The following is a 27,964-nucleotide window of genomic DNA, read 5'->3' on the forward strand; positions in this document are numbered from 1 at the left end:
AATAGATCATTTTGGTGTAATAACTAGTGATAAAGTTATTGGCGAATGAAAGGGAGGCGTGCTGGAATGTGAAAAGTGCTCTGGTCCATAAGGGGAACACCGCCTGTAGTTCAGTGGTTAATAAATCTAAACCATCTAGAATGAAACAAAGGATGCAAATAAATCCATCAGGGTACCTGGATACACTTGAATAACACATAATGCTAATACGGATAGTTTGAAAACACATTCTAATTACAGGGGTAAAAAACACAGCATAAGACTTGAAGTCTACATAATGGATGAGATGGATGAGGCTGCTGGATGCAAAATAAAGTCAAAAGGTGACGGAGGGGAACTGGTGGCTTTATGAATGTTAATGCGGCTAAATTGAACTAACCTGCCCTTTAATGCCTTTTTCCTTCAATGCTTCAATGTCGTCTCTGGTTAGCTTCTGCGATTTCCCATCATCGATTATATTCCGGTTGTCAGCACCTGCTTCCTTAGGCTCTGAGGGGAAAAGGAATTAATTTTTAAATCAGGATGAAAAATGCATGTCTGTGTGCGCTCTCTATTCCTGTGCAGAAACCAGGAAACCGCAAAAATCTCTGCCAGCGATGCAGAGGGCCTCAGGCTGCAGAGGATTCTGGGAAGGAATCAGTAGTCACAGTTATTTGTAGCTGAAAGGGGATAACGGGACTTGTGGCTCCTCAACAAGGCTTGAGTGCAGTGGCGTAACTACAATTCATGGGGGTCCCCTTCCCTTGCCTCCCATTAGTGCCCTTCATGGCCTCGGGGCCCATCCCACAAGGGTCATAAAACAAGTGTGGCCATCATGATCTTTACGCCCATAACAATTGTAGCCACAAAACCACCAGATGGGAAGTATAGTCTCCTGCATAGGAGGAAAGGAAAGTTAGTGGTAGGGAGCCCCCACTGCTCTGGGCTCCGCTGTGATCGCAGGGGCTGCTCTCCTCTATGTACACCTGAGGAAGGGCTCCGCCCAAAACATGTTGTGCATCTTGTGACTGCCAATACAGCTTGTTGCTGCACAGCTGTTGAGTGCCGTGTCCTTTATACTTTGTCCTGTACGTACAATACAATAACATTTCTATAGCGCTTTTCTCCCATAGGACTCAAAGCGCTTAAGCGCTCTCAGATTCAGTAATTGGTAGTAGGATGAAGTATTCACACAACAAAAGGTATATTTCTGCAAATGCCAAACTGAACAGGTGGGTTTTCAGTCTGGATTTAAACACATCCAGGGATGGAGCTGTACTGATCTGTTGAGGTAAGGAGTGCCAAAACGTAGGGGCAGCATGACAAAAGGCTCTGGGACCAAAAGTTTCCAAGTGGACTCTGGGTATGACTAGATTATTAGAACCTGTGGATCTGAGATTGCAGGGATTGCTACGCAGCTGCAACATATCTTTCATGTATCCAGGGCCCAGATTATTCAGGGCTTTAAATGTCAGTAGTCCGATCTTGAATAGGACCCTCCATTCTATAGGTAGTCAGTGAAGGGAGTGCAGGACTGGCGTTATGTGGCAGTGATGGGGTTGGTTGGTTAGCAGTCTGGCAGCAGTATTCTGTATCAGCTGTAGGCGGTAGAAGACCTTTTTTGTACAAGACCTTTTACTTGCAGAGGTGCTGTGCCTGCAGGACACTGATCACCGGCTGGCCGGATTATTACTGGTTTTCCCAAGATGTGGAGCTTATTGAGGCTCCCCCCTACTTGTGTGCTACTTCTCCCTTACTTATGGCAAACCTGAACTCAAAATAAACTGATAAACAATTGTATCTGAAGTCCTACTCAACAAGAATTCCCTGGAATCTCAATGTTATTTTGTATGTAAAGCAGAATGTAACTGAATGATTATTTATTTAGTCACTGTCTGCCCAGTGTGAAATCTTTCCTCTCCCCGATTTACATTTTAAAATTCGTCACAGGTGGCGACATCTTTACTGCTGGCAAGGTGATCACTGTGGAATGTAGGTTTGTTGTGGGTTCCGAAGTGAGCAGAAAGAACACTTTGTCTCCCAGAGTGCTCTGAGGCAGAAGGTTGCATAACTAAATAGCCTATCGCTGGGAGGGCGGGGTTACTTACCAATATACAATAATATCTACTGGTATTTATAGGAAGTATCTGAAGCAAGGATAAGTAACGTAAAATTGTATATCCTCAAAAATTTACTATAATGTACTATAAGTAGTTGGGGTGCCTAGTTGGATGAAACTGGACTTCAAAAACTCTTGCTAGGTACAAAAGTATTAGTTTAACATAGCTCCTCCCCCAAAACATTTCTTCATAAATAATAAAGGAAAAAACACACACACACACATACATTTACATATATATTTGAATACAATTTCCAATTTGCCCCTACAGGGAAGCTTTCTGCTGATTACCTGCTTACTCCTCCCTGCCTTGTCACTCATGGTGGTGCAACACATGGAAATGGACCCCAACTGCATGGATACCACTGGCCCACACACATTGCCAGTGCTTGTGGTGTCAGTGTTTTTGGGTCAGTGGCAGCTGTGTAGTTTGGGTCCATTTCCCAGAGATGCCTCAGCCATGGATCCAGGAGTAAGCATGTCCCCAGAAGAGAGCTTCATTCCCCTTCTGGTACAAGGCACTGCAAGGGAGACTGGAAAGACACTGAAGGAGCAGACTGACTACAGGGGGCTGAAAGAAGCTCCAGGTAAGTGAAAATCCTTCTCTTCCTTTCATCTCAGCTGCACTTAACCCCCTCCCCCCCCCTTTCCCAGGCACTTCTGCCAAGGCAAGAAACCCCCCCATAGAGCCGCACCTTACCCTCACCCCCCCCCCCCCCCCCCACACACACACACTCTTCTGCCAGGAAAAGGACCCCACAACCCCATAAAGACTGCCTCCTGCACCTTACACCTCCCCCCCACTTTTGCCAGGAAAAGGACCCCCCCTCCCAAATACCCCCCATGAGGTCAGACCCCCACAACTGGTTCCAACCTTCCTTCTCCAGGGCATTCAGGAAACTGAAGGAAGAAAGACATACTCACCCACACACAGAAGAAGCCAAAAAGCAGGCACCGTCATCTAGTCCATTGTCAGGAACCTGTGGTTGTGTGCCTCACAGCTGTTCCGCTCTGCCTGCACTCAGAATGTAAGTCACGGCATGGATGTTTGAGGGGGCAGGCGACAGCAGCCACTAACTACTCTCTGCACGCCCTCCAAACTTCTGCCTGGCCATGTCTAGGAAGTCAATGAGCTGCAGTAGATGCACCATATGAAAAATACATTTTTGGTTGTCAGGCCCGCCTGCCGCAACTATAATCTATGTATGCGGGTCCGGTGATTTATTGTGAGCCCCCCCCCTCGGTGTTGTATAGGCTGCAGGGGCGATAGTTGTGCCAGTGGGTACAAGAGAGTTTTTGAAGTGTAGTTTTATCTTTCTTTAAAGGGAACCTAAACTGAGAAGCTAATGGATTTTTCCTTTTAAAATAATACCAGTTGCCTGGCAGCCCTGCTGATCCTGTGTCTCTAATACTTTTAGCCACAGCCCCTCAACAAGCATGCAGATCGGGTGCTCTGACTGAAGTCAGACTGGATTAGCTGCATGCTTGTTTCAGGTGTGTGATTCAGCCACTACTGCATCCAAAAAGATCAGCAGGACTGCCAAGGAACTGGTATTGTTCAAAAGGAAATATCCATAACCCTCTCCGTTAAGGTTCCATTTAAAAAGAACCCGAGGCGAGAGGAATATGGAGGCTGCCATATTATTTCCTTTTAAAACAATACTAGTTGCCTGGCAGCCCTGCTGATCTATTTGGCTGCAGTAGTGTCTGATTAACACCAGAAACAAGCATGCAGCGAATCTTCTCAGTTCTGACAATATTTTCAGAAACATTTGATCTGCTTATGCTTGTTCAGGGTCTATGGCTGAACGTATTAGAGGCAGAGGATCAGCAGGACAGCCAGGCAACTGGTATTTCTTAAAAGGAAATAAATATGGCAGCCTCCATATCACGCTCACCTCAGGTTCACTTTAAGGGTTACAATTTGATAGACACCCAACAACAGTGTTTATCTGCAAATGGCTTCAAATGACACACTGATTTTAGAAGCGGCGTGCAGCCATACTAAAGGTGACCATACACTTATAGATTTGCAGCAGATTCGACCATCAGATAGATGTCTGTCAGATGCCTGTCAAGTTGAATCTGACAGGAATGTATCTGATGTGTGCCACACACTAGGAACAGATTTGCAATAGATTTCAGAATGAAATGTATTGGAAATCGATTTAAATGCATTATTGGAGCATTAGATCCAATGCAACTCTATGGGCCATCAATCTGCTGCCAGCAGCAGATCGACCATCCTGTAAGATAGATCAAATCGATTGAAATCTATCAAATCGGACACAAATCGATTGATCGCTGAAATCGACCAGTGTATGGGCCCCTTAACTCATAAATCCCTGTATAACAAACATAACCTTACACCCCCCCCCCCCCCCCTCCCCATGAGTACTTTAAGACTGACAGACCACATTGAATCTATATAAGTCAATTTACCTGCTGCAGCAACTTCTTTTCTCTTTGTCTGAAGATTTCCCCCTGCAGTTATTTCAAATGTGGTGCCATAATGCTGGTCGATGGTGTTATCCAAATATATCCACTGTTTTTCAAATATTACCTTTCTGCACAAAAAAAACAAAAACAAAAAAACCACACATAGTACAACTACTGGTGATGAAATATATTCACAATAAGCACAACTAAAAGACCACAAGCCCTGGTGTGAGGGAAAAAAAAAACTGGGCCCCAATCATATCTCAGATCAAGACCTGGTCATCTTGTACCGACTCCAAAGATACGGCAGCTTTTCTACTTTCCATTGTAAAAAATGTATCCGCCAGAAAGAAATGGCATCCTCTGTAGTCAACTGGCGGCATATTTGGCTTCCATCTTTCATTTTTAAAGAAACTTCAGATACACTTTAAAGCGGACTGGAACTCAGAACTTCCTCTCTGCTCTAAAAGATACACAACAGCATTATAACCTTTAGGCTGGTTTCACAGTGGGACGTTACAGGCGCACGTTAGAGCAGCCTGTAACGCAGCCCACCGCACAGTAATGAAAAATCAATGGGGCTGTTCACAATGCGGACGTTGCGTTACATTGTAACGCTGCGTCACAAGACAACGTACTGCATGCAGTACTTTAGACGCGGCTGAGCCGCGTTAGACTGCTTGCACATGCTCAGTAATGTTGGGGAGGAGCGGAGAGCGGCCAGGCACATGGCTAATTAATATGCACTGCACGTTATGACGTGCAGTGTTTACTTCCTGGAGCAGCCGCTCTGTGCGGCGATTGGCCGGCGGGACCACGTGATGCCGCATGCGCACAAGAGTGCGCATCACGGCATCACTGACGCCAGAGTGAGCTGCACAACGCGGCTCACTCTGACGTCCAGATCCAGCACCACCAGGCGTTGAGTTAGGGGGACGTTATGCGACCTTAACGCCCCCTCTAACGCAACGTCCTGGTGTGAAATTAGCCTTAGGCTGCTTTCACAGTTAGACGTTAAAGACCCACGTTAGAGCAGCCTGTAACGCAACCCCACCGCACAGCAATGAAAAATCAATGGGCTGTTCACAGTGCCCACGTTGCGTTACATTATAACGAAGCACGTCCAGATAACGTACTGCATGCATAGACTGTTTGCACATGCTCAGTACGGGTGTTTTTTTTTATTTTGGGGGTGGAGAGGAGGCGGGGAGAGGCCGCTACGTAGCCAGGCACATGGCTACTTAATATTCACTGCACTTGCAGTCTTTTCTTCTTGGAGCGGCCGCTGATTGGCTGGCGGGACCACGTGATGCAGAGAGCTCCTCTCACGTGGTCTCCGCAGTGCCTCCGACAGAGCAGGAGCACCAAGAGCTGCTTGTAACGCGGCTCTTGGTAGCGTCCTGCTCCAACACCACCAGGCGTTGTGTTAGGGGCACGTTATGCGACCATAACGTCCCCTAAAACGCAACGTCCCACTGTGAAACCAGCCTTAAAGAAAAACATTTCTTTGTTAGAGCTGGTACACACCAAAAGCGCTTCTGAGCGCTTTTAAAAAAACGCTTGGCTAATGTATTTGAATGAGATTGATCACACCAGAGTAATGTGATTTTTTCCCAAACGCAAATGCGGGTCCTGCAGCATTTCTGCTGATTTCCGAGGAGATTCAGCCTCAATGTTAAGTATGAGAAAGTGGAAAATTGCTCTGAAAAGCGCTAGATCAGAGCGATCTTCCAAGCGTTTTTGTGACAAAACCAGTTCACTAGCAGCTATACTGTACATAAAAAAAATACTACACAAAAACGCTCTAAAAATTGCTAGGTACACGCCTAGAATCGCTTTGAAAAATCACGTAAAAAAAAGCACTGAGCATTTGCGATTACTCTAGCGCTTTTTGGTGTTCACTAGCCCTGACAGCTGATACAAATCCAGCAATAAATCTGTAGTGTGTCTACTTCCTGCTTTCACGGAAGCAGACTGAGGCCCGATCCACACTTGCATTAAGTGACAAACGGATCCGATTACCGGTAGATCAGATCAGTTTTCACTACGTTCCTTTTTCTCATTGCCCCCAATGCAGCGCTTCAGCTTCGGTTTTGCTGGGCTCAGCGGTCCAGAGAATTGCTGTAGAACCAAATTTGCGGTCCGTTGAGCAGATCGTGCGGAACGGATCCGTTCTAACAGACCAATGTGAACAGATAGGTTAACATTGGATCCGTTCCAGTCCGCGAACGGACAATTTTTTAATGCAAGTGTGAACCGGGGCACATTGTTAACATCCTGTGTCTACAAATTAGCTGCTCTGCTGTGGCAGGAGATTCCTGACCTCACACAGGCAAGAGATCAAATTATGGTGGTGATTAGTCACAGATAAGAGGAAATCAGACAGGCTAAATTAAGTACTTACAGGGTGCATTTCTCTATGTAATCCTTCTGTCCTGTGCAAGAGTTCAGGTCCACTTTATGGGCAAAGCAGAAATTTGTCTTCATAAAATAGAAGGCATTTGCAATTATTTAGGTTGGAGTGAGCATATGATGTCTCCCACAATGCATCACTGCTGAATATGCAAAGCCTCCCTTTGTTTTCCCTGAAAGCTAAACACACCTCCAGAACCGCTGGAATGCAATGATGTGTCAGCTTGTTAATATTACAGAGCCACAATAATCCAACATGTATACAGGCTGTTTCGGATTGGTTGGTCCTCATCAGTGCATGGCATGGATTAATGTGTCTCTATGGGGTAGGACTTAAAATACCAAGAGTTACAAATTGCCCGGAAAACTCAAGGTGAGCCAGAACATCTAGGAGTGTGTAAGGGGCCACAAAGGACCAAAATGCCCTTTTACTAAAATACTAGGCAAAACAGAAATTTGCCTTCTTAAAACAGAAGATATTTGCAATTATTCAGGTTGGAGTGAGCTTATGTCTCCCACAATGCATTTTTTCGCCCCTTACACACCCCTAGGAGTTCTGGTTCACCATGAGCTTGCTGGGCAATCTGTAACTTTAAGGGCAGACACACACTGCAAAGTGCTTTTCCTTTCACTTTGGTTTTTAAAAACACGCTCCCATTGACTTGCACTAAAATTGCAGCAAAATCACAGCGATCACAACTTTTCCCCCAGCAATCGTGTCAGTGGGGCACACCGATACTCTGCAAGGGTACAAAGGGAGCACTATCAATTGGGGGAGACCTGGAGGCCCAACAGTCAGCTCTGGAGTCCTGGGCAATTGCCCAGTTTGTCCCTATGGAACAGTTTTGCACCTATAGAAGCGACGGCCCCTGTATTACCCTGTCCCGCCTCACCCGGCTAAGAAAAAATTCTGGCAAGCACACTGACCTCCGTACACTTATTAGCATAGCGTTTTTTGGAATCACGGTTGATCATTGGTGATCCCAAATGGCAGCTGAAATCTCTCCTGTTGGCTCCAGGCTAAAGACTTCCTAGAATGGCCGCTTCGATTTGAGGCGCACACAGCTATTTTGCTTTGTGACAAATGCCCTTTAAAGGGACTCCGAGCAGTGAAGAAACTATGGAACGATGCATATCATTTTAAAGCTCTCTTTCTCCTCTTTCCAATGATATATAAACCGCCGCTCTACGCCTTTTAGTTTTCACTATTTTTGTGATTGAAATTGCCGCGGCCGCGATTTCAATCGCGAAAATAGAGAAAACTAAAAGGCGCAGGGCAACGATTTAGGTGTCGCCAGAAAGAGGAGAAAGAGAGCTTTAAAATGATAGCCATCTTTCCATAGTTATATTGTATTACACAGGGCGACTTTTTCTGCTGAATGGAGCTGCTAACACTGGGGAAAGTGTCGTCCTGTGTAATACAAGTAACTATGGAAAGATGGATATCATTTTAAAGCTCTCTTTCTCCTCTTTCTGGCGACACCTAAATCGTCGCCTTACGCCTTCTTGTTTTCTCTATTTTCGCGATTGAAATCGTGGCCGCGGCAATTTCAATCGCGAAAATAGCGGAAACTAAAAGGCATAGGGCGGCGGTTTATATATCGTTGGAAAGAGGAGAAAGAGAGCTTTAAAATGATATATATCTTTCCATAGTTTCTTCACTGCTCGGAGTCCCTTTAAACTGGAAAGGAAGAGCAATCACACATTCTTCTGGGCCTTGAAAACAGAATGTGACCTAATAGTACGGTATGAATCAGTTTATATTTGAATAAATGGAGACGTAGGTCTTCATCAGGCAGATGCCATGTGGGGGAAGCTCATAGAAATGCTGCAGCCTGTGGGCACATCAGACATCATAGCGTTCAGAATAGCTCTGCAGGATTACACGGAGAGAAGGAAGATCTGTGCAGCGTCTTTCTTTACAGCCCAACTCAATTATCCATAAGTATACTTACCTGGAAACACCATTCATCCCATGCCTAACTATACTTACCTGGAACACCATCCATCCCCTGCCTAACTATACTTACCCGGAAACACCATCCATCCCCTGCCTAACTATACTTACCCGGAAACACCATCCATCCCCTGCCTAACTATACTTACCCGGAAACACCATCCATCCCCCGCCTAACTATACTTACCCGGAAACACCATCCATCCCCTGCCTAACTATACTTACCCGGAAACACCATCCACCCCTTGCCTAACAATACTTACCCGGAAACACCATCCACCCCCTGCCTAACAATACTTACCCGGAAACACCATCCATCCCCAGCCTAACTATACTTACCCGGAAACACCATCCATCCCCTGCCTAACAATACTTACCCGGAAACACCATCCATCCCCAGCCTAACTATACTTACCCGGAACACCATCCATCCAGGGCAGCACGGTGGCGTAGTGGTTAGCGCTCTCGCCTTGCAGCGCTGGGTACCTGGTTCGAATCCCAGCCAGGGCACTATCTGCAAAGAGTTTGTATGTTCTCTCCGTGTCTGCGTGGGTTTCCTCCGGGCACTCCGGTTTCCTCCCACATTCCAAAAACATACGGATAAGTTAATTGGCTGCCCCCTAAAAATTGGCCCTAGACCACAGTACTTACACTACATAATATAGACATATGGCAATGGTAGGGATTAGATTGTGAGCTCCTTTGAGGGACAGTTAGTGACAAGACAATATATATATATATATATATATATATATATATATATATATATATATATATATATATATATATACATACACTGTACAGCGCTGCGTAATATGTCGGCGCTATATAAATGCTAAATAATAATAATAATAATAATAATCCCCAGCCTAACTATACTTACCCGGAAACACCATCCATCCCCTGCCTAACTATACTTACCCGGAACACCATCCATCCCCTGCCTAACAATACTTACCCGGAACACCATCCATCCCCAGCCTAACTATACTTACCCGGAAACACCATCCATCCCCCGCCTAACTATACTTACCTGGAACACCATTGATCCCCTGCCTAACAATACTTACCCGGAAACACCATCCATCCCCTGCCTAACTATACTTACCCGGAAACACCATCCACCCCCTGCCTAACAATACTTACCTGGAACACCATTGATCCCCTGCCTAACAATACTTACCCGGAAACACCATCCATCCCCTGCCTAACTATACTTACCCGGAAACACCATCCACCCCCTGCCTAACAATACTTACTCAGAACACCATCCATCAGCTGCCTAACTATACTTACCCGGAAACGCCATCCACCCCCTGCCTAACCATACTTACCCGGAACACCATCCATCCCCAGCCTAACTATACTTACCTGGAAACACCATCCATCCCCCGCCTAACTATACTTACCTGGAACACCATCCATCCCCTGCCTAACAATACTTACCCGGAACACCATCCATCCCCTGCCTAACAATACTTACCCAGAACACCATCCATCAGCTGCCTAACTATACTTACCCGGAACACCATCCATCCCCTGCCTAACAATACTTACCCGGAATACCATCCATTCCCCGCCTAACTATACTTACCTGGAAACACCATACATCCCCTGCCCGAAGTGTGTGACCACTATCGAAGGGCTGGTGCACGCCTAGAGCGCTTCTGAGCGCTTTTAAAAACTCTTGGCTAATATATTAGAATTAGATGGATTACAACAGAGGACGTGATTTTTTTCCCCCAAATGCGGGTCCTGCAGCATTTCTGCTGATTTCTGATTCAGCCTCAATGTTAAGTGACTATCAGTGAGGGTCAGACTGTAGTCACTTCCTGTCTGAGTCAGGACTGAGTCAGCCACTTACATACCTAATATTTAACTCTTTCAGGCAGAGAAAGAAAAACGGAACACAGCATAGTTATTAGTGTGCTAGGCACTGTACATACACATGTCTATCTCATCATGTCACATGTCACTTCGGGTATCCTTTAAAAACTCTAGTGGTTGCAATAGCAATTTGTAGTGGGTAGTGGCTGGACGCCCACTTGCGATTGCAAAATCATGCTGAAAATGATTTTGCAAACTAAAACAGAACGATTCCGCAGTGATTTAGAGGAAGGCAATTTTTGACCATCACTTTCCTATATTAAATTGCTCTGAAAATTGGGAAGGACCCTCAACTGCGGCAAATTGTAATTGCTCTGTGGACTCTGCTCCATTGATTTTAACAAGCCTATCACTTTTGGAATTGCCAAGAAATGCCAGCAATTCCAAAAGCTTTGTAGTGGGCCATAGCCCTCAATAATTATTTTGTATTTTCAAGGTTAAAATATATCTTCTCAGTTGATGATAGTTTATTGTTATATAGGTTACTAGTAGATCCAAGCCCGTTTAACAATCGGATATACGGTCTGTTTCTTGCCGGCGCCCACCGCATGCTACTGCGCGCGCACGCATGCGCACCCACCGCATACGTGCTCGCTCAAGCCCTGTCGCCTGCTCACACGTCCGCCTGGCTCCCTGGCCCCTGTCCTCCTGTCTCTGTGAGGCTGAGTCTGTGCTGCGCACATGCAGCAAAAAGCACGGACCCAGCTACACAGAGAAAGCACATGCAGGGACAGAGGGAGATTATTACAGAGGATTCAGCTCCCATACAGACATATCCTAAACTTGATGTCTGTTCCTTGAACTCACATATATTTTGCTCAGCCACATAGTTTTAAAAGCCTAATTAGCTATCAGTGACAAATACGCTCAACAGCAGATGAACTGTTATTTAGTGCCCTGGATTCTTATGCTTTTCCTGGCAATGGCATACAGTATAGAAGAACAGTGTATCTGGCTGTGACCTGGGAATGGCATGCAGTGTAGCAGAGCAGTATGTAAGGCTGTGACCTGGGAATGGCATGCAGTGTAGCAGATCAGACTTTGGAAGAAGATTGCCGGCACCATCCAACATAATTTTCATGCTCTTTTTATTTTTTCAATTCATCACAGCAAATACATAGCGACGTTTCGAGGATAACCTCTTTATCAAGCTCTTGCTGTAAGTGAAATACATTTAACCTGACAAAAACCATCTTTATATACTCTCCATGGAGTGCACCTGACCAATGAACCACAGATTTCATTACCACCAATCATAATGGTCCTTGTATATAGCGGACCTGATGGGGAACTGTCTTAACTTGCTCTCATTGGTGCGTTTGAACTAGGGTCTCTCACACCCCCCTACACACCCACCTTGGATCACGCCTGCCTCTCTCAGGTGTCAGCCATCACCGCCGTCCTCCTGTCTGGCCGCCGTAGCGGACCTGACAGAGAACTAGCGTGATGACGCGTACATACCTGCACGCATGCATAGTATGACGCGTCGGGCCGTCACTGTATGACGAGTTCTGCGGGCACGCCCGCAGGTTCTCGTCATTAGATGTTAATGAGACGCTGGCGTATCCAATGGGCGGAGACCAGGAAGTAAACAAAGCGGCATGTGGCCAATGGCTCTCATTAGCCGCTGTGTTACAACGCCAAATAGACGTCATGTAAACGCTACACTACAGACATCTGTGAACATGATAGTTACTAATATCTCCTCTTATCCACTTACCCATACGCAGCTCTCTGCATTGAATTACAGCTTATCATTTGCACCGACTAATTTTCCTAGTCCATTAGAAATAGATATAGAGTTACAGTGATTTTTCCGTGCCATCAAACTGAAATATTTCTTTTCATTGCCCCGAACTTTGGACTTTGCTCCGGTCTGTGATGTTGAAACTGAACAGCTGCAACTCAAGGACACAGGCTTACGCCTTAAAAGCAAATTCCAGCCCCCATCATGTCAAATTATAGACATCTACATAAAAAAAGTTCAAAATGAGATAGATGAGCTATTTAGAAAACAGAATCTGACGGGTTTCACTGTACGTAAAAATATTAGTAGACAGGAACAGGCAGCATTGAGAGAACTGGCAGATAATCCGCTCATTACTATCAAACCGGCGGATAAGGGTGGGGCAGTTGTGGTGATGGATACGTCGATGTATCGGGGAGAGGCCTTGCGGCAGCTCTCCGATACATCGACCTATCGGATGTTGGATAATGATCCATTGTGTGGAATACGGCAGTCGATAAGTGATGTTGTACAGACGGCAGTGGCAAATAACACTATTGATGACAAACTTGCAACTTTTCTTTTACAGGATCATCCAATAACTCCAGTTTTTTATATCTGTCCTAAAATCCATAAGAGGTTAGAGAATCCACCAGGCCGACCTATAGTGGCTGGGATCGGTTCAATCCTAGCCCCTATAGCCAAATATTTAGACCAGTTACTAAGACCATTTGTAGTGGGTATTAAATCCTATTTACGAGATACACAAATGTTCCTGAATATCATTAGAAACATGGAGGGTCTGAGTGGCCCTTGTTTATTGGTGACGCTGGATGTGGAGAGCCTCTATACCTCCATCCCACACGATCGGGGTATAGAGGCAGTCCAATATATGTTGGAAACAGCCTCAGATTATGATTCGGTGCAGATAAAATTTATCTGTGGCTTATTAAAGATAGTGTTGAAATACAACTACTTTCGCTTTGAAGATAAGTTCTACATGCAGATACGGGGCACAGCCATGGGGTCGAATGTGGCCCCGTCCTACGCAAATATATATATGGGCGTCTACGAAGAGATGTTTATTTACACGAATAAATTTTTTAAGAAACATGCTGTAAAGTGGTTTCGATATATAGACGACATATTTTGCGTGTGGGCGGGGTCACATTCGACCCTACAACAGTTCGTGGATGAAGTAGCCAATAGATGCAGAGACATTAGACTTACAGTACACTGTTCAGAGAAGCAGGTCAGTTTTTTGGATACCATGGTTACCAGGCAGGGTGACCGTCTGGTTACCGACCTCTATGTGAAGCCCACGGATGTGAAGTCCCTTTTGCATTATGGGAGTTTCCACCCGTGGGCCACAAGGAGGTCGGTCCCAATTAGTCAATTTCAGAGAATTAAAAACATAGTGGAAGATGAGAGCAAACGGGTGGAGAGGATGGAGGAGATACGGGATAAGTTTACGAGAAGAGGGTATCCGCCAGTAGTGATACAAAAAGCATGTGCCAGAGTGGGGACGCAGAGTAAGGGACAAAGACGTAGGAGACAGATACACAATAGAATCCCATTTGTAACGAAATACAATACCCAAAGTCATACGATTGCCAAAATTATTAAACATCATTGGTATCTACTAGCAGACAGCCTACCAGAAATAGAACATTTTAGAACCCCCCCCCCTTATATCCTATAAAAAGGCACCCACATTGAGAGACCAACTAGTTCACGCCGACACAGGTGATAAGCAGCGACCTGCATATATGACCACTAGGAGAGGCACATATCCATGCCTCAACTGTGTACACTGTAGTCCCGTAATTAGAGGACAAGAAATAGTTCATCCCCATCGGGGCACGAAATATAAAATCAGAGGATGTCACACTTGTGACTCCTCTTATGTGATATATGCTTTAAAGTGCCCATGTGGGTTATTATATGTGGGACAAACAACGCAAAAGTTGAAAAAAAGATTGTCTTCGCATAAACATGCGATTCGAGAACAACTAATAGACCAGGCGGTTGCTTACCACTTTGTACAGGCTAAACATAATGCTAGTCAGTTGAGATTCATGGTAATAGAACAAGTGATGCCTTTAAGAAGGGGCGGAGATAGGATTAAAAAACTATTGTGGAGGGAGGCATTTTGGATAAAAACTCTGGATACAATGGAGCCGAGGGGTCTCAACAGAGAATTAGATCTAATACCATTTTTATAGGTAGACCCTACGGCTGCATTGTATCCAGATAGATAATACGATTTTGCATGATAGTTCCCCTATTCTGCGATACCACTTGACACAGGCAGTTTTGGCTTCTTGATTTCCCCTTTCCTTTACCTTGGAAGATATATACTAGTACGCATGTGCTTGTACGTTGGTATATATTAATGTGGTGGCATATTAATTTTTTATGATTATTATTATCATTGTTATGTCCAAGTACCTGTGTACAAGTATGGTTGATTTACAGTAACTTTATGTGTCAACATGTTGATCTAATCAAAATTGAACTTTACATCCAGTTGGGTACCTACTTATAATGCGTAGCTATGTATGCATATACCCATAGTAGTTAGAGTGATGACAGATGTCTGTAGTGTAGCGTTTACATGACGTCTATTTGGCGTTGTAACACAGCGGCTAATGAGAGCCATTGGCCGCATGCCGCTTTGTTTACTTCCTGGTCTCCGCCCATTGGATACGCCAGCGTCTTATTAACATCTAATGACGAGAACCTGCGGGCGTGCCCGCAGAACTCGTCATACAGTGACGGCCCGACGCGTCATACTATGCATGCGTGCAGGTATGTACGCGTCATCACGCTAGTTCTCTGTCAGGTCCGCTACGGCGGCCAGACAGGAGGACGGCGGTGATGGCTGACACCTGAGAGAGGCAGGCGTGATCCAAGGTGGATGTGTAGGGGGGTGTGAGAGACCCTAGTTCAAACGCACCAATGAGAGCAAGTTAAGACAGTTCCCCATCAGGTCCGCTATATACAAGGACCATTATGATTGGTGGTAATGAAATCTGTGGTTCATTGGTCAGGTGCACTCCATGGAGAGTATATAAAGATGGTTTTTGTCAGGTTAAATGTATTTCACTTACAGCAAGAGCTTGATAAAGAGGTTATCCTCGAAACGTCGCTATGTATTTGCTGTGATGAATTGAAAAAATAAAAAGAGCATGAAAATTACGTTGGATGGTGCCGGCAATCTTCTTCCAAAGTTTGAATTGTCTGGAGTACTGCTGGACTGAGCCTTGGCACATCCCCTTTGGGCAACTGGAGGTGTGCATCACACTTACCTACGACTACTAGTGTAGCAGATCAGTGCATCAGGCTGTGACCTGGGAATAGCATACAGTGTAGCAGAGCAGTGTGTCGGGCTGTGACCTGGGAATGGCATGCAGTGTAGCAGAGCAGTGTGTCAGGCTGTGGCCTGGGAATGGCATACAATGGTGCTGAACAGTGTATCTGGCTGTGACCTGGGAATGGCATGCAGTGTAGCAGAGCAGTATGTAAGGCTGTGGACTGGGAATGGCATACAGTATAGCAGATCAGTGCATCAGGCTGTGACCTGCGAATAGCATACAGTGTAGAAGAGCAGTGTGTCAGGCTGTGACCTGGGAATGGCATGCAGTGTAGCAGAGCAGTATGTAAGGCTGTGACCTGGGAATGCCATACAGAACAGCAGAGCAGTGTGTCAGTCAGTGACCAGGGAATGGCATGCAGTGTAGCAGAGCAGTATGTCAGGATGTGACCTGGGAATGGCATACAGTGTAGCAGAGCAGTATGTAAGGCTGTGACCTGGGAATGCCATACAGAACAGCAGAGCAGTGTGTCAGTCAGTGACCAGGGAATGGCATGCAGTGTAGCAGAGCAGTATGTAAGGCTGTGACCTGGGAATACCATACAGAACAGCAGAGCAGTGTGTCAGTCAGTGACCAGGGAATGGCATGCAGTGTAGCAAAGCAGTGCGTCAGGATGTGACCTGGGAATGGCATACAGTGTAGCAGAGCAAAGTGTTGGGCTGTGACCTGGGAATGGCATGCAGTGTAGCACAGCAGGGCTGTGGAGTCGGAGTCGAGAAGTCGGTGGTTTCATAAACTGAGGAGTCGGAGTGTGATGATTTTTGTACCAAACCCACAGCCCTGGTAAGTATTAGACTAAGGAGTCAGAGTCGAGGTCGGAGCCATTTTGGGTACCTGGAGTCAGAGTTGGATGATTGTTGTACTGACTCCACAGTCCTGAATGGCATGCAGTGTAGCAGATCAGTGTGTCAGGCTGTGACCTGGGAATGGCATGCAGTGTAGCAGAGCAGTGTGTCAGGCTGTGACCTGGGAATGGCATGCAGTGTAGCAGAGCAGTATGTCAGGCTGTGACCTGGGAGTGGCATACAGTGTAGCAGAGCAGTATAGAGCAGTATGTAAGGCTGTGGACTGGGAATGGCATACAGTGTAGCAGAGCAGTGTGTTAGGCTGTGATCTAGGAATGGCATACAATGTAGCAGAGCAGTATGTAAGGCTGTGACCTGGGAATGGCATACAGTGTAGCAGAGCAGTATAGAGCAGTATGAAAGGCTGTGGACTGGGAATGGCATACAGTGTAGCAGAGCAGTGTGTCAGGCTGTGACCTGGGAATGGCATCAAGGCTGTGGAGTCATAAACTGAGGAGTCGGAGTGTGATGATTTTTGTACCAAACCCACAGCCCTGGTAAGTATTAGACTAAGGAGTCAGAGTCGAGGTCGGAGCCATTTTGGGTACCTGGAGTAAGAGTTGGATGATTGTTGTACCGACTACACAGTCCTGAATGGCATGCAGTGTAGCAGAGCAGTGTGCCTGGCTGTGATCTGGGAATGACATACAGTGTAGTAGAGCAGTGTGTCAGGCAGTGACATAGGAACGGCATGCAGTGCAGCAGTGCAGTGTGTCTGGCCGTGTCCTGGGAATGGAATACGGTGTAGCAGAGCAGTGTGTCAGGCTGTATTATGGGAATGGCATACAGCACAGCAGATCAGATCAGTGTGTCAGGCTGTGACCTGGGAATGGCATACAGTGTAGCAGAGCAGTATGTCAGGCTGTGACCTGGGAATGACATGCAATGTAGCAGAGCAGTATGTCAGGCTGTGACCTGGGAATGCCATGCAGTGTAGCAGAGCTGTGTGTCAGGCTGTGACCTGGAAATGACATGCAGTGTAGCTGAGCAGTGTGTCTGGCTGTGACCTGGGAATGGCATACAGTGTAGCAGAGCAGTGTGTCAGGCTGTGAACTGGGAATGGCATACAGCACAGCAGAGCAGTGTCAGGCTGTGGACTGGGAATAGTATGCAGTGTAGCAGAGCAGTGTGTCAGGCTGTGACCTGGGAATAGCACACAGTGTAGCAGAGCAGTGTGTCAGGCTGTGACCTGCGTATGGCATCCAGTGTAGCAGATCAGTGTGTCAGGCTGTGACTTGGGAATGGCATACAGTATAGAAGAGCAGTGTGTCAGGCTGTGACCTGGGAATGGCATGCAGTGTAGCTGTAGCAGAACAGTGTTTCAAGCTGTGACCTGGGAATGGCATACAGTGTAGCAGAGCAGCGTGTCATGCTGTGATCTGGGAATGGCATACAGTGTAGCAGAGCAGTGTGTCAGGCTGTGCCCTGGGAATGGAATACAGTGTAGCAGAGCAGTGTCAGGCTGTGACCTGGGAATGGCATACAGTGTAGCAGATCAGTGTGTCAGGCTGTGACCTGGGAATGGCATACAGTGTAGCATATCAGTGTGTCAGGCTGTGACCTGGTAATGACATACAGTGTAGCAGAGCAGTGTGTCAGGCTGTGACCTGGGAATGGCATACAGTATAGCAGAGCAGTGTGTCATGCTGTGATCTGGGAATGGCATACAGTGTAGCAGAGCAGTGTGTCAGGCTGTGACCTGGGAATGGCATACAGTGTAGCAGAGCAGCGTGTCATGCTGTGATCTGGGAATGGCATAAAATGTAGAAGAGCAGTGTCAGGCTGTGACCTGGGAATGGCATACAGTGTAGCAGATCAGTGTGACAGGCTGTGACCTGGGAATGGCATACAGTGTAGCAGAGCAGTGTGTCAGGCTGTGAACTGGGAATGGCATACAGTGTAGCAGATCAGTGTGTCAGGCTGTGACCTGGGAATGGCATACAATGTAGCAGAGCAGTGTCAGGCTGTGACCTGGGAATGGCATACAGTGTAGCAGAGCAGTGTGTCAGGCTGTGACCTGGGAATGGCATACAGTGTAGCAGAGCAGTGTGTCAGGCTGTGACCTGGGAATGGCATACAGTATAGCAGAGCAGTGTGTCAGGCTGTGCCCTGGGAATGGCATACAATGTAGCAGAGCAGTGTCAGGCTGTGACCTGGGAATGGCATACAGTGTAGCAGATCAGTGTGTCAGGCTGTGACCTGGGAATAGCATATAATGCAGCAGATCAGTGTGTCAGGCTGCATCTGGAATTGGCATACAGCACAACAGAAGATCAGTGTGTCTGGCATTAGTCATTACACTGGGTACTTTTAGGGTTGCCACCTTTTGGGGGGAAAAATACTGGCTTGTAGGCGTGGTCTGGGGGTGTGGCCTAAAAGTGGGAGTGGTTTGTCCCGACATTCTTAGTTTGGATCTGGGCCTCCTGCATAGCAACAAAACGCATCTCGAGCCTACAGGCTGGTTATGCATTTGTACAGCCTCAGTCCTGCAGTGAATAATCACAATACTTTTTTTTTTACTTATTGCAGTCAGTCGGGTGCTGTTTATAGTGGCTTTTATAGCAGTGACATATTTTTCATAATTAGAAGATTATTTTACCTTAAAAAGGTCGTTCCTTAATTTAAAGTACCCCTGAACTGAGGTACTGCTCATTGTCCTTGGGGTCTCCCATACCCCTTCATATTTGACGGAATCCTTCAGTTGAATATGAAATCCAGGAGGCTCCGCCTAACGATGGAGTGCGAATCAGAACTGCGCTGGTGTAAGTTCCAAATGGTGCAAACACAGAGAAAGCAAGTGCTCATTCACAAGCATTGTCTATTACTGTGCTGATCAAAACCCACGCCTGGCAGTTTAGAGTAGTGGGGGGTTGGTGGATTAATAGGGGTAACCCTGAGGATAACGAGCAATGCCAGGACACTTCTATGAAGGTAATATAGCCCACAATGGGCATCCTTCAATAGATTTTACCCTGGCTCAGGGGTACTTTCAGAAACATTCAAGATGGAGTCTTAAATGCTAAGAAGGCTCTAAAGGTCCCGTTCATATACTCAATGTCACTCAACGGCTATTGGGACCCAATTCCTCGGGCGACATTGCAGGGCAAAGGCTGTGCAGACACGTTGCTTGCTTTCTAGGAAGGAAACAATGCATTCTCCCGGGCTGCTGCAGATTTTGGATTGCGGAGGCGTTTCTGCCTCAATGTTAAGTATAGGAAAACCGCAAACCGCTCTGAAAAACGGCACTTCAGAGCTGTTTGCCAGGCGGTTTTTGTTACAGTAGCTGTTCAGTAACAGCTTTACTGTAACAATACATGAAATCTACTACACTAAAAACGCTTCACAAAACCGCAAAATGCTAGCTGAAACGCTACAGAGAAATAAGAAAAAGCGTTTCAAAATCTGCTAGCATTTTGCGGATCTGCTAGCGTTTTTTGGTGTGCACAGGCCAATGTGGGCAACATGTCAGCAGAAAACAAACACAATTTGGGCCACATTTCAGCAAAAAACAAACACAATTTGGGCCACATTTCAGCAAAAAAAAAATGCAATTTGGGCCACATTTCAGCAGAAAATAAACGCAATTTGGGCCATATTTTAGCAGAAAACAAACGCAATATGGGGCACATTTTAGCAGAAAACAAACGCAATTTTGGCCACATTTTAGCAGAAAACAAACGCAATTTGGGCCACATTTTAGCAGAAAACAAACGCAATTTGGGCCACATTTTAGCAGAAAACAAACGCAATTTGGGCCACATTTTAGCAGAAAACAAACACAATTTGGGCCACATTTTAGCAGAAAACAAACACAATTTGGGCCACATTTCAGCAAAAAAAAAAAAAAGAATTTACTCACCTGACAGAAGTCCCCTCACACTGCCGACCTCTGGCGTGCAGCTCCCCGGACGATCCTCCTGCAGTCTCCCGCACTGAACTGAATAGCAGGGCCACGGGAAGATGGCACCCGAAGCCCTGTACTGGAGACACAAATAGTCTCCAGTACAGGACTTTGGACGCCATCTTCCCGTAACCCTGCTCTGCAGGCTGGAGCGGGGCTGCGCTGGCTGCCTATTAGACGCCGCGGCACAGACAACAGTGTGACGTCTTGATGACGTCACGGAGCCTCCGAGGCCCCTAAAAACATGAGGCCCCAAGCGGCTGCTTGGTGCCTGGTGGCGCCCGTGCTGTACACACGCTTTTTAGCAGAGGTGGTTGTTAGCAGCCTCCTTGGACAAGTTTCATCAGGCCTTAAGATTAGTTTGATAAGGAGCCCTTGGTTATACAGTTATGCCCCTGCTGTAGCAGGACATACCACACATTAACCTTAAAGGACAACTGAAGTGAGAGGGATATGGAGGCTGCCATATTCATTACCTTTTAAACAATACCAGTTGCCCGGCAGCACTGCTGGTCCGCTTTACTGGAACAACCACACTTCACCACCATTACAGGTCTCTAACAGGGATGCTCAAATCCGACCCGGGAGATAGCCGGATAGTTGCTATCCGGATATCTCCCAGGAGGGCTGTGCGGGGTGGGTCCCTTGGCGCCTCCCACGATGCGCTCCACGCAGCGGTCACGTGAGTAGTACAAACACTTCCTCCTTCCAGGTTGAAGGAGGAAGTGTGGAGCGCATCGTGGGAGGCGCTGAGGGACATACCTAGAAGACGTCAGACAGGTAAGCTTGACCGCTTGAACCGCCCACCCCCCCCTCCCCAAACACCCCCGCACAGCCGTCCTGGGAGATATCCGGATAGCAACTATCCGGCTATCTCCTGGGTCAGATTTGAGCATCCCTGGTCTCTAACTCTAGAACTGGAAGCCGGTGCAAGCCCCCTGCGGGTACACCTCTCCTGCAACACCATGTACTAGAACAAACTTAGATCCTGCACACAAAAGGCTTCTTAAAATATCTGTATTAGCAGCATACAGAGCAAGCAGAGGCACACGACAGGTTTTCTCAGGTGAGGAAGAGCTATGCCCAAAACATGTTGTGTGCCTCTGCTTGCTCTGTATGCTGCTAATGCAGATACTTTAAGAAGCCTTTTGTGTGCAGGATCTAAGTTTGTGTGCAGGATCTGCTAGTCTGCTTGGCTGCAGTAGTGTCTTAATAATGCCAATAACCTCTCTATCGAAAAGTATTAGAGGCAGAGGATCAGCTGAGCTGCCAGGCAACCGGTATTGCTGAAAATGAAATAAATATGGCCACCTCCATAGACCTCTCACTTCAGTTGTCCTTTAAAGTGAACCTGAGATGGTTCACTAGCCCCTATTTATACTTACCTGGGGCTTCCTCAAGCCTCATGAGCACTGGGGCCTCCCTCGCCATCCTCCTCGGCCCCTCTGTTCTGCCGCTATATCTCTCTGTTCTGCTGGGCAGTCACGGGCTTCTGTGCATGGGCATCTCGGGTGTGCCCGCACCCCTCATCGTACTTCGGTGTCCTGGAGGATTCTGCGCCTGTAGGGGAGTTTATCTGCCCTGGGCTAAAGCCAGATCCCAGCGGACCATTGGAGAGGACATTACACTGTCCTCTCCCTCTGACTGCTTGTGATCTGGCAGCAGGTGGGAATGTAGCCTAAGGAGTCAGTCACATCACTGATGCAGACTGGCCGTGCTATTGGGACGCAATGCATATGATTGCACGCCATCTGCGCGCTGCTGATCTCATTCATTACAGTGAATGGGATCAGCGCTGTGATTCCTGAAAAATGCATGCAGCAGTGTGATAGCGCATCACACTGCTGTACTGTACAGCGCAGCATAGAAGTGCGGTCTGTGCACTTCTGCCATTCTTGCGTGTTGCACATAATATGTGCTGCCAAAATGTGCACCAAAGTGCCTATGATGTGAATGAGTCTTTATCCTGTAAAAGCAAAAAGACTGTTTCCATTAAGTCTGAATGTGCAGATGGGAAACTGCTGCCGATTCAAACAATAGCTTGCTGTCCAGATCGCTTGCCAATCTGGACAGCAGTTCTCCAAAGCACACACCTGAATCCCTGTAACCATAACTATAGTGATTCAGCTTCGCAGCAGCACTGGTGACATGCCCCAATGGAAATGGACACGGCACCTTACAGGTGGGAATGTCTGTTATCGTCTATAGCTACCATTCAGAAAAAAAGAATTGGTTGAAGTAGCTGCAGGGCTCCTGCTTTTCAGACAACTTGCAAGCTCAAAAGCCCCATTTGATTGCAGTGTTAATCTGCATATCTTTAGGTAATAGCCTTCTTCACAAATGTTTGACACTGTAACAGCCTGTCATTAACACCTCCTGGTCCCTCAGGAATTTTTACGACAGGTAGCCTCTCCTGGACTCCTGGTACAGCGGAATATACTCTATTCACTCGTAACAATTCACTGAAAGAGAACTGTGACAGACTGACAACTGAGCCGACCATGAGAAACATAGAATGTAATTATGGAGAACCTGTGTGACGCTGCAGACTTCAAAGTTTCAGAAGACTGCACTGACTGCAGTGGAGCAGGAGGAGGGGCAGACACTCTGCTTGCTGCGTGTAGAATACATTGCACTTCCTCCTTCTACACCTCGGCCACGAACAGCTAGTGTAGGCACAGGAGTGGGGCGGGCCAGCCCAGCCAGTGGAAGCGCTCTCATTGGCTGGCAGCAGTTTGGGGAGGTTTTATATAGCAATGCTCTGTTTCTCCTCTTGTTTTTACCGGCAAATCCTGAGCAAATGCCCTGCCGGTAAAAAAAATATTCCGGCACCGGCTTTCTAATGAAAAAAACGGCCCTGCCGCCCGAATACCGGCTGGGTGGCAACCCTAGGTACTTTGTATTAGCCATGGTAGACACTCACTTCCTCCTCTGCACCTGCACCGCTTTATACACGTCCTCCTTTTTCAGCACCACATAGTCCCCCTCTTTAATGAGCAGCTCGCTCGGCGCTACTGCCTCATCAGCCATACTGGCATCAAACAGCCCGATTCCTCTTCCTCTCTCCCTTCAGCAGCACCCACGTGTGACACACTCACTGCTTCCGGCGCCTCCAGCCTCAGGCCAGGCTAGCAGAGCTCAGAGGACACCGATTGGCCTGACATGCGGTGTCACGTGACCAGCTGCAATACACATAGAGACGCACAGCAGCTACTCATGCCTGGCAGGCTATGGAGAGGAGGCTGCCAGCCAACCAGCTCTGCTCCAGTAAACAGGGCCGCGTTGCTATAGTAACTGAGAACGTTCCCGGAAGCTACGTAACGTGGGCGCTAAACTGGAACTGGAGAAAGTATTAGGAGGAAGTAGAAAATAAGTTCGAGGTAAATGTTAATTATATAATAACTGATTTAACTGAAAGGAGACGCGTGTAATCTGTGCCAATTATATTCGCGTCACACTGCTGGCTGCAGACTGTAATGACCATGTGCTGGAATACTTTTGTTTTAGTTTTGTGAAATGTGGAATCTGGATTTCAGTTTATATTTCCTTTATTACTGATTTATTGACTGTCTGGAGAGGAAAAAATTAGGGAAACCTTCTGATTTTTGGCAATGCTAAATACCAATTCCGCAGTTTTCCAATTTATGTTTTCCGAGTTTTGAGTAGACTTTTTTGGTTAGGTTTTTTTGCATTCTCTGATTGGCGAAATACTTCCAAGTTGAGTCGGTGTGCTCTGATTGGTCCAGTGCTTAATAGTTTGTGATTGGGCTAAAATTACTGAGTTGCAGTAATGTGTTTTTTTTTTTTTTTGCAAAAATCCAATTTCCGGGGAGTCTTTTTGTGGTCATTTTTTTTCCACACGCTGATTGGCCAAATACTTCCAAGCAGGGCTGGATTTACCATAAGGCATTGTAGGCACGTGCCTACAGGTACCTGATGACGAAAAGGTGGCTCCCTCCCCCCTCCGCTAGTGCTTCCCTCCTTCCTTCCCTATGCAGAGTCCCGAGCACAGCGTAAATGGGCGGTTATTCACCTACCTCTCTGCATTCTTTTGACAAGATCTCCCTTCAGTAAAGGGCACTGATTGGTCCAATGCTTCTGAGTTCTGTGATTGGGCTAAAATGACCGAGTTGCAGTAATGTGGTATTTCTGCCAAAGTCTGATTACTGTTTTCCGAGTTTCAGTGAGAAATGCAGAAATTTCATTTCCGCAAAATCTGATTGAGCTTCCTTAGAAATAATAGGAATTCTCCCAAATGAGGACAAAGGATCATCCAGTTCAAGTGAACCTTTACCAATGATTAGGCATGGTCAATGAGAGCTAATAATGCAGCTTGAAATTGTACCAGTAAAATGAACTGACAGCCAATTTGGATTGGACCAATACTAATTTCTTACAATTTGTGTCTCTAGTCTACTTTAGGGGACCCAGCAGGAAACCTCATAGGGAAATTCAGCTAACATGCTTGGGTCTACAGCACACTCTCGAACCGCTAGGTTTCCAACTATGCCCACTCTATTTGCCCATTCACAATGCTTTGTGCTGGGAATGGAGAACTAGTCTCCATTAGGTTTACTGCTCTATCCCCTAAAGTAGACTAGTGGTCAAATTGCACTAAAATTACAATATACAATACAATAACATTTGTAAAGCGCTTATCTCCCATAGGACTCAAAGCGCATAGTTGTGTCTCAGATCAATACAGGGTTGCAGGCTGGGTTGTGTTACAGAGGACATAGTCAGATGTTCATGAATGCCAGACTGAAGATGTGGGTTTTTAGTTTAGACTTTGCTTCCAGGGATGGTGCTAGCCTGATTGTGTTTGGCAGGGAGTTCCAAAGTCAAGGGGCAGCATGACAGAAGGCTCTGTCTCCAAAGGTTTTCAGGTGGACTCTGGGGGTGACCATGGTGTTGCGTCCTTTTGATCTAAGATTGTGGGGGGTGTAATGCAGTTGCAACTAGTCCTTCAGGTATCCAGGGCCCAGATTGTGTAAGGATTTGAATGTCAGTAAGCCAAGCTTAAACAAAATTCTCCATTTTATCGGTAGCCAGTGGAGTGAGCAGAGGGTTGGTGTTATGTGGCAATGGCGGGGATGTGTCGTTAACAGCCTTGCTGCGGCATTCTGTACAAATTGCAGGCGCGTAGGTCTTTCTTATGAAGTCCAACCTTGATGTGATGAAGGCATAAATTAGGGTTGGAAGATCCTCTGAAGGAATAAGGTGTTTAATCCTTGCAATATTCCTTAGGTGAAAGAATGTTTTACAACAGCTGAGATTTGATTACTGAAGCTTAATTTCCCATCAATCAGTACTCTCAGGCTGCACATGCAGTCTGAGTTGTTCAGGTCTGAGCTCCTTATCCTTGTTGCGGTGTTGGTTGAGACTGGGGCTGCTTTGCTGTCGAGCTCTGACCTTCAATAACCAGAACCTCAGTTTTGTCAGCATTACATTTTAGCCAGTTATTATTCATCCACTCCTGAAGCTCAGCTAAACATGCGTTTATCTGTGGAGTTTGGTTTGCGACACCATGTTTGAAGGACAAATATAGCTGGGTGTCATCAGTGTAGCAATGATATGTTTGGCCATGTTTTTGTATGATTTCTCCAAGTGGCAGCATGTATATGTTGAAAAGTGAAGGTGATAATATCGCGCCCTGGTGTACTCCATATTTTAGTGGTACAGGGTTGGAGAGGAAGGGCCCTAAGGCTACACTTTGTGTTCTGCCAGCCAGGAAGGAGTTGAACCACTGGAGAACAATGCCATCTATGCCACTGTACTCTTGTAGCCTGTTAAGCAAGATTTCATGATCAACTATGTCAAAAACCGCTGAGAGGTCGAGCAAAATCAGGATGGAACATTGGCCTTTGTCTCTTGCCATGAGCAGATCATTGCAAATCTGGGTGATATTTCCTGAAGCCAGATTGAAGAGGGTCAAAAACTGTTTTGCGTTGGTGTGTGTTCATATGCCACCTCCCGTTACATGTTATTTGTGTGAGAAAAGCCATCCTATAGTGTATTTAAAATATACAGATTAATTGTGACCTTGATGTGACGCAAAGTGCGCATGTGTAGTAAGGCCTTGTTCACATTATAAATCGCTGAGCGCTTTTTGGGTGATTTGCGCTTTCTTAAGCACTTTTCAAAGTGCTTTTTGAAGAGCTTTGCGACTTTCCTATACCTTGCATTGAAGCCCAAACTCTCTAGAAATGCTGCAGGAGCCGCATTTGAGATCGGAAAGAAAGCTCAACGCTCTAGTAAAAACACTTACATACAGCAACACTGCACAAGTGCTTTTATGGCGCTTGTGATTGCTGAGCGCTTTTTCCCATTCACTTTCATTAAAACTATGGTAAAAATCATGTTAAAATCACATAAAATACACAAAATGCATAAAATGAAGATTTTACTTGATTTTAATGGAAGTGAATGGGAAAAAGCGCTCAGCAAACGCTCAGCAATCACAAGCGCTCACAAAAGCTCTTATAGTGTAGATCTAGCCTTATAGAGTATTTTTACACTTAAAGTGAACCAGAGACGAAGCACACTCATGTATTTTACCATATATATCAGTGAGAACATTAGAGAAAACGCCTACCATGCTTTCTGTTTCATCCTTCACTGCTCAGCCCGCTTCTTACCAGCCCTGATAAAATCCTGGACTGAGCATTCAGCCTGGCTTCCCTCAGGAATCATTATAGCAAGTCATTATAGCAGAGCCAGTAGGGGGGTTGGCTTGGGCTTGAAAATACATCAGAGAAGACAGACTCAATGCTGTAATGATTCCTGAGCAAAGCCAGACAGACTCGAGCTGTAATGATTCCTGAGCAAAGCCAGACTGAATGCTCAGTCCGGGATTTTATTAGGGCTGATAAGAAGCAGGCTGAGCAGTGAAGGATGAAACACAGAGCAGGGTACGTGTTTTCTCTAATGTTCCCACTGATATATATGGTAAAATACATGCGGGTGCTTTGTCTCTGGTTCACTTAAAAAATCTGAAATAATGTAATCTGCTAAATCTGCTGTTTTTTCAATTAGGCTAGGTTCACAGTGGCTGTTACACTCCCTGTAACAGCAGGAATGCAAAAGGAAAGGGGTGCTGCACGTTATCCTTGCATTGTGTCGCATACAGTGAAGCATACAATGAAAACTATGCTTCACTGTTACTGTGCTTGTTTTGTGGTAAAGCGTTGCATACAGTGCGTTACAATGCCACACACTGTTATACGGCAATGCAGCTGCTGCACTGTGAACATTGCATAGGCGGTGCATTGCAGTGCTGCAAGCAGCATTACAAAGCGGTCCTTATGCAGCACCTCCATGCC

The 27,964-nt window shown here is 46.2% G+C and overlaps 2 protein-coding genes across 3 annotated transcripts in view; one reads left to right on the forward strand and one right to left on the reverse strand.

Moving 5' to 3' along the window:
* Window positions 1–23,925, reverse strand: part of TRMT6 (tRNA methyltransferase 6 non-catalytic subunit) — a 76,497-nt gene extending 52,572 nt beyond the window's left edge. The window contains exons 1-3 of the mRNA XM_068232503.1: window positions 23,566–23,925; window positions 4,541–4,665; window positions 380–489 (exon numbers count right to left, since the gene is read on the reverse strand). Of these exons, the coding sequence (XP_068088604.1) occupies window positions 380–489; window positions 4,541–4,665; window positions 23,566–23,672 (342 nt within the window). The 5' untranslated portion in view covers window positions 23,673–23,925. The remainder of the gene's footprint in view (window positions 1–379; window positions 490–4,540; window positions 4,666–23,565) is intronic.
* Window positions 23,295–27,964, forward strand: part of MCM8 (minichromosome maintenance 8 homologous recombination repair factor) — a 72,755-nt gene continuing 68,085 nt past the window's right edge. For both annotated transcript variants that reach the window (XM_068232500.1, XM_068232501.1), the window contains exon 1: window positions 23,295–24,022. The gene's annotated coding sequence lies outside the window, so the exon portion shown is untranslated. The remainder of the gene's footprint in view (window positions 24,023–27,964) is intronic.

This window comes from Hyperolius riggenbachi, chromosome 4 (assembly GCF_040937935.1).
Source record: "Hyperolius riggenbachi isolate aHypRig1 chromosome 4, aHypRig1.pri, whole genome shotgun sequence".
Taxonomy (NCBI): Eukaryota; Metazoa; Chordata; class Amphibia; order Anura; family Hyperoliidae; genus Hyperolius; species Hyperolius riggenbachi.